Below are 7,351 nucleotides of genomic sequence, written 5' to 3'. Positions count from 1 at the left end.
TTCTTATAGCTTTTAGCTAGCTTTTTTTCTACTTTTAACTACCATTTTCAGCTTTTTTCTTTTGTCACTTTTAGCTGGTATTTTGCTACATTTGGCTTTTAACTAGCATGTTGCTTCTTTTAGCTTTTAGCTCGTGTTCTGCTTCTTTTAGCTCCAACAACCCAGTTTCAGCTTCTTCAGTAAACTCAGTCACGCTTCATTTTTGCAGAAAATGCTCTTTCTCTAGTTTAGGATTTGACCAGATGTGCACTCAAACACTAAAGGGCAACAAAGAAACAATGTACAAAATATGTGTTCTGTGTGTCTTTTTATAGCAAAATAGAAAATAACAATATTAATAACATAACAATAAAATAAGACACCAAAACGTTTAAAAAATAAATTCACCCTTTTTTGGTAGCATCAACTTAAAACACATGTACAAGTCATACTTCTAATCTCAGCATATAAATATACAGAATGTACAAAAACATCTTATAAAACAAAGAAAAGATCAGTGCTTCATATAATTAAATTACTAGTGAAATACTAATCTTACAAAATAACATTATTGGTTCAGTCATTTTCACTGAAGGCGTCCTTGGTTTGATAGTCACTACATTTGTGTCTTTGTCTTCATCAGAGTGATTTTGCATAAAACAGTCAAGGGCCAATCATGAGTTTCCCTGCAAATTGTGTCAGCGTATTGCATCGTTCAATCATATTTTTGTTACCTCCAAGTTGCTGTGCAAAGGGATCAAGATAAGGCAGGGCACATTATTTTGCTTCTACACACATTTAAGGCTTTGTGATCTATTCTAAATACATTCTTTATAAAATGGATGTGTTTTTAAACTAAAAAAAATCCTAAATATCCTACACAAATGAACCGTTTTCAGTAGTTTTGTGTCTTCTCTGTTTTTGCTTGCATAGCACATAGCAGGGTCAGAATAAGTGGAGAATCCTGGCTCGTTCTACAGATGATTTGTTTGACTTCTGATATCAGGGAGCAATAGTCCTGTCCCAGTCAGAACACAGCCGTTCATTTCTGGATTTCCTTGAAGTAACTTGAGCAAAGCGGGTGAAGGTTTGAGTCAAAAATATCAAAGGCAAATCCAGATTTGCTCTTTTGGTCCAACAGTCTTTTGTACATTCTGACAATGATTATTAGCTTTAGTTCTTCTGTAGTCAAAAAGCACATCCAGTTATCAAGTTTTCAAGAGCAGCATCTTGCATTTAAATAAATCCCAGTCTCCTCACACTTGTAAACAGTCCACAAGGGATCCAAACCGGACAATGAGTAATATGTTTTGATTATTATACCTGGAAGAGAGAGAGATGGAAAAAAGCATATTCGATTTACTCTCATCCTGCATATAGAAGCAAAATTGTAAGTTACATGAATTATCTGAGTAATATGTTTGAAAATGCTTACCTCAGTTGCAATGATGCATTCATTTTTCTCCTCTGCTACAACAAAAACCGACTGATAGATTGAATCTCTAGAGGAGCATATTGTTGATATTCTACACTCGGGCCTTTCACTGGAAAGTACAAAAAAACATGATATCAGATTTGAATTCAAATTTTATGATAACATAATGTTATCAGTAACTAAAAACTTATTTTATCTCCTCCTGTAACCTTACCTGTACATTCTACTCAAATGCTTATTGTCTTCTATTGTCTTTTCACAGTTTTCATCTTTGTCCAAAGGGGACAGTTCGTCCTTGTACCTCATGGAGGATGTATAGTCCAGGTGATAGTGGTTGATAAACTTATGATTCAACTTTTCTGTAGGACAGTCCACCTCCAAGTCAACATTCTTATTTGTGTTCTTGAGTTCAACGGTCGAGATAAGGTTCTCTTTCTGAAAGTCCGCCTTGGAAAGATTGTTCATTGTTTTAGAGTCCTGCTCCTTGTTCTTTTGTTTTTTTCGGTTACGTATGACCACTGCCGCCATGCAGAGGAACACCAGAACGACCACCAGGCCAACACCCAAGCTGATGGCCACCAAGTTCAGCTTTTCGCTTGACTCCAAGCCTCTGTTGGGGCTGGGGGTGTTGGCTGATCGCTGATCTCCGTCCTGGCACTGGGGGCCGCTGTAGGGGGCAGAGCAGCTGCAGGTGGGCTTCCCTGCCGGTCCGCTGGTGCAGGTCCCACCATTGAGGCAGGGCTGAGAGGCGCAGCGGTTTGTGGGTCTGTCGCAGTGGCGGCCCGTGTAACCTGGTGGGCAGGTGCAGGTGTAGTCGTTGATCCGGTCTATGCAGGTGGAGCCATTTGCACATGGGTTCCTGGCGCACTCGTCAATGTTGATCTCACAGCGCAGTCCAGTGAAACCTGAGCGGCAGCTGCACGACCTGCTGTTACCGTGAACCACACAGTGCCCACCTAGAAGAAACAAACAGATCCTCATTATGATTATCTTTAACACAGGAATCCAGATTTGTAGCTGATGCAGAGAGACAGCTGTCATACCATTGGAGCATTGCAGTGAGGTACATTTGTCCATTTTCTTCTCACAGTTGAGTCCAGTGTATCCAGCTGGACACTCGCATATGTAACTATGGCCGTTATCCCTCTCGTTGCACTGGCCTCCATGGAAGCATGGTCTGTCTGCACAGGTCAGTATCTTGTGTTCACAGTGTGGGCCTTCAAATCCCTTCAGGCAAGCACACATATAGCCATTCTCAGAGTCCTGCAGGGGCAAAGTTTATCCAAAAAAAAGTTCTGTGTCAGATGTTTTTCAATGTATCCCTCAAACGACAGCCCCAACAAACCCCATTCTCTTTAGTTTGAATTCTATTTACAGAGCACAGTCTGTGAACTGGGTCGTCCACTGACTTGACAATCAATAGCATCCTCCTGTAGTAGCAGATAGACCGAGGCAAAAACAAAAACAGGAAAGCCTGTGTTGTGGGAAAGGAGCGAGAGAGACTTCCGGACTCACCAGGCAGCGGCCTCCATTGAGGCACGGCTCGCTGTCACACTCCTTGACCTCCGAGTCGCAGTTAGCCCCCGTGAAGCCTGGCAGGCAGGCGCAGGTGTAGCTGCCCTCGCCTGTGTTCAGACACGTGGCCCCGTTGGCACAGGGTTTGTGATTGGTGCAGTAGTTCAGATCTGCGAACGGGAAGGGGTGGAAACGTTACCAGCGGAGCCTAAAAAGGATCGGCACTCTCTTTAACTGAGACATCCAGTTTCCTGTTTCAAGAACTAGGTCGCCTGCGCACCTTGGTCACAAAAGATGCCTCCCCAGCCTTCCTTGCAGGTGCACTGATGCGGCTCTTTACAGGTACCGTGTTTACAGGACGGATGGAGTTTACACACATCACAAAAGAGTCCCTGCCAGCCCTCTCTGCATCTGTTCACACATAAAACATGACAGTTGGAAAAGAAAAAACAAAGGAAAAAGGCAGCTGTTTGGAGTCATTTGCAGTTAAAAACTCAATGACTTAGTTTTTTCTGCTTTATGTTATTAATTATTTATGTTAATTTAGAAAATGAGCTTTAGGAGTATCACTTTTGAATACTCACTTGCATTCTCCCGGGACTGTGCAGGTTCCATTACTGGCATTGCAGCCTTCAAGACAGATTGCTGAAAAATATTAATAATAATTAATAAAAAGTCAGATTTTCAACACATTTTAAGGCTTCCTCCTCACTATAAAACCTTTTACCTGACCATTTTATTGAAAAAAAAAAAAAATTAACTTCTGCTCCTGTTTTGTTCTGAATGTGCCACAGATTTTGCGCTTTCTGCCCGCGTGCACGTTGGAGCGCAGCAGATGCTTTTTCTGAGAGCGAGAGAGAAAAAAAAAAAAAGAAAAAAAAAAAGCAGGACAGCTGCACCCATTGTTGTCGGAGGACGGTTCGAGCCCCGCGTGCAGCTGCTGCCCTGCACCGCCTCAACAAAAGAACCCTCAATTTAGTGGCGCGTGGCGCCCGATAATGCCGCGATTAACCCCGGCGCGTGCTGACCACCGCCCTGGATTAGCGCACGCGCCCAGACCAGGTTGTCTGTCGTCTGTCTTCACATACAAATCTATAGTGTGCAGATGTGTAATATACTAATATACGCGCGTTTAAACAGAAACACTTCTGTAATTTAGTATTTTTATCTTTTATTTTAAACAAGAATGATTTCAGGAGCAATTATATAGTTATAAAAACACATTTGGGGGACTTTTAAAGCTTAATATTAGACTCAATCTCTTTAGGAGGGACAAAAGAGTCCACTTTTTTCCTTACGTTCTTGGCAGTATTCTCCTTTCCATCCAGGCAGACAGTCGATGTCTCCGTCAGGTTTGCAGGTGTAGTGGCCAAAATGGTCGTCCCTCGGTGTGCATATTTTGGAACAGGTGTCCCCGTAGTAGTTTTCCTTGCAGATGATCCGGTATGAGTACCTGAGCTCCGTCTGCGTGCCGACCTGCACATCCTGGGACCACTCGGGCCCTATTCCCAGCTGGCTTTGGATGGCAAATGACTCAATGAGCAGGTCGGGGTTGCTGGGATCTGTGAAGGAAGCAGAGCAGGTTTGATTGTTTTTAAATTAATAATAACGACTTAATCGTGCGGAAACTCTCTATTCCTTTCACATAAACCACCCAGCAGTGGTTCATATGCTTAAAACCGCGCAGACTTTTTCCCATGCGTGCCTAAAATAAAACAAAGGAAGCGCATTGTGTTGAGGATATTTGATTGTATAATGAATGCCGAGTGATTCATAAGCCGCCCTAACAAACACAAACCCATTAGGCTGAAAAGGCCCGCATTTATTTGCCAACTCTTGTGTCAGCGTGGTTCAGCGATTTAAACGTGTGATAGGCAAAAATAAATAAATAAATACATAAATCAGGCGGCGTGAGCGCGTTTTTGTCTCCCTCTAGCGGAAAAAAGCCGAATAGCGCCTCCTTACCTTCAGGCTGCTCCGCTGCAGGAGAAAACCAGGCTTCGATAACTAACGAGAAAGCACCCTGAGGGAAGAGATGAGAAATTCATGTCATTAAAACATAATATTCGTAATAATTTGCTTTATTTTAATACAATAACGAACACCGAGATTAATTCAATGGGAATGTAATTCGCTTGAAATGATCCAAAGCACAAAAAGCAGCTTTAATTTAATGGAACAAAAGATAGGTTGTATTTAATACAGCTATAGATCCATATGGCGTCAGTGCGCGCGATGCAGATAAGAAGTATTGAATTATTTGACTAAATATGTTACGTTTTATCCAAACTCTAGCCTATATTCTTAAAAAACATGAAGTCTGCTTTTGCAGCACAAATAAATCAAGTCATAGCATTATATCAGCTGCAGTAATAACGGTGTGTTCTCGTGCGTAAAAGCGCGAGAAGCCGCTTACCGGCCAGGTGAAGCTGAGCGGCAGGCGCAGCCTCGCGTCCTGCTGGATGCTGAACGAGTCGGTGCCCAGCACAGGTGTGCTCGCCCGGCCGAAAATACACCTCCCAGGGGACACCTCTGTCTGGAAGTTCTTCAGACAAACCGTGAAAAAAGTCCTGCAGCCGCCCATGCTGCAGCTGCGCCCGTTTGCCAGCAAACCTTTGGAATTCTGAAAATGATGGAGATCTATCTCGAACACGCTTGATCCCAAAACCTAAAACAAAGGGGGAAGTTAACAGTGAGCCAAAGCGTATCATTTCGTTTTTAAAATAAGCGTCGCCAAAGCCACGATTTGTTGCTAAGTACCTGAGTGAATGATATCATAACTATTGCGATGATAGAGGTGAACCAATCGGCCATCCTTTAGAGTTTTCTGTGCGTATCCTAAAAAATCAGTCCGCCCTCCCACTTCTGTTCCAAATGAATATATAGCAAAGTAAAAACAAAACAACAACAAAAAAGTGATCAAAAAAATAAATATAATCCTGCTTCCAAAGCCTGTAAGTCGAGGTCCAGCTCCGCAATCCGTATCCAGAAGGAAAAAGTCGAAAAAGTTATCCAGTGCGCTTGGTTCAGACAAATATCAGTAACGTCAATATCCACAAGTGAGTCATTCTGTGGTCTTTCTGTTGGCCATCCATCGTGCCGGTCAGCTGCTGGGGCTTTTTTGTTTTCTGTGCTGATGCGGGGCTCGTGCTGCCAACAGTGATGTGAGCGCGCGCGGCGGAGCATCAGCGCATGGTGACTCCCAGCGCGGGGGGACGGGCCTCTCCTTTTATACGGGCTGGAGGAGAGACGGAGGGTCAGAGTCGGTAAACACCACCCACAATCCTCGCCACCTTCCTTCTGCTTGGAGTGTAAACATCAACATCAACGCCGCGGGGATGGAGGAGATGCTCTTTGAAATCCACCTGCTCCTGAAAAAACACGCCTCTCCCCCACCTGCGCGTCTCTGAGCTAGAATGACACAAAGCAAGACCTGAAAAAAAATTGGGTTTTCAAAAAATCAGCTTTTTTTTTTTTTTTTTGATTAGACACATAAAGGATTAATAGAAAAGTAAGCAATTAAGGCCCAGCATTCCTTGGAGGAATGCATATCGCCCGCCGCCGTTCATGCCAGAGCTTCACACTAAGATCATCTTATATTAATGACAGTTGTAGCTGATTTGGTCAAACCTTGAAAATAGTGTCATCCGCAATCCAATGCAATATTGTGGGAGGCCATGCTCAGAGTTTGTGTTGTGAATGACTCTAAGCTACTACCACAGCCAATTTTAGCTCAATATTTGTAAAATTGGCAAAGTTACAGCCCTTTTCATGTCGGTGAAGTTTAACTAGCTGTGGCGGCCATCTGCAATTGGATCGACTCCAAAAGTCAATCAGTTGTAGATGTACATCTAGTGTTTACTTTGTGAGAGTTTCATTAAAATCCATCCACTGGCGCATGAGATATTTTGCTAACACACAGACAAACACAAACATAATAAGTTTTCATAGTGCGTCTCGGATTTCTGATCATTCTTCTTGTTCTTTGCGTTTATTTTAGAAGATAAAGGAAGATACAGCTGCTCGCAGGAGAATGGACTCACACTGTAAACACGCTTTTCTCTCATAAATCAACCAAGAAGGTTGAGTTTCGACAAAATATTTGACGCATACATAAACAAAAACAGCCACCCCTCCTTTCTGTGGAAAACATTTAGGATTTTGTACTAAGATAATTGTTTTTATTAGGGACTATTTATTAACCAGTTCCAAACGCGTGATTTCTTTCTGTAACTGGATAGTTGGCATTTGGAGAAAAAGAAAAAAAAATCTCAAGCACCAGAATCGAGTTGTTGAAAGTACATGTGTGTAAATTAAAGTCAACATTCTGTCCTGCATGGAGTGTTTGTTGACCTAACATTCACAAGAACCGGTTAAAAAAAAAAAAGTCTTCTCCATTTATGTCTGCATGATTGTTCTGAA

At 42.5% G+C, this 7,351-nt stretch overlaps 1 protein-coding gene across 1 annotated transcript; it reads right to left on the bottom strand.

Annotated features, from left to right (window-relative positions):
* Window positions 1-290: 290 nt before the first annotated feature.
* Window positions 291-6,294, bottom strand: LOC108232927 (delta-like protein 4). Its single transcript, XM_017411071.3, has 11 exons — window positions 5,690-6,294; window positions 5,346-5,597; window positions 4,895-4,952; window positions 4,228-4,491; window positions 3,514-3,574; window positions 3,210-3,340; window positions 2,930-3,099; window positions 2,458-2,677; window positions 1,629-2,370; window positions 1,415-1,523; window positions 291-1,302 (listed from the first exon to the last, which is right to left on the bottom strand). Exons 1-11 carry the CDS (start codon window positions 5,741-5,743, stop codon window positions 1,297-1,299), a joined length of 2,067 nt encoding a protein of 688 aa, XP_017266560.1. The 5' UTR covers window positions 5,744-6,294; the 3' UTR covers window positions 291-1,296.
* Window positions 6,295-7,351: the final 1,057 nt, after the last annotated feature.

Source organism: Kryptolebias marmoratus, linkage group LG10, assembly GCF_001649575.2.
Source record: "Kryptolebias marmoratus isolate JLee-2015 linkage group LG10, ASM164957v2, whole genome shotgun sequence".
Taxonomy (NCBI): domain Eukaryota; kingdom Metazoa; phylum Chordata; class Actinopteri; order Cyprinodontiformes; family Rivulidae; genus Kryptolebias; species Kryptolebias marmoratus.
This window is presented reverse-complemented; position numbering and strand designations above follow the sequence as displayed.

Bases quoted from the DNA above. Each gene is read 5' to 3' on its own strand.
- LOC108232927 (XM_017411071.3), bottom strand. From the start codon at position 5,743: ATGGCCGATTGGTTCACCTCTATCATCGCAATAGTTATGATATCATTC. The intron at 4,492-4,894 runs GTAAGGAGGCGC...CTTCCTTCACAG, and splicing joins TGCAGCGGAGCAGCCTGAAG to ATCCCAGCAACCCCGACCTG. The intron at 3,341-3,513 runs GTGAGTATTCAA...ATGTGTGAACAG, and splicing joins ACAGTCCCGGGAGAATGCAA to ATGCAGAGAGGGCTGGCAGG.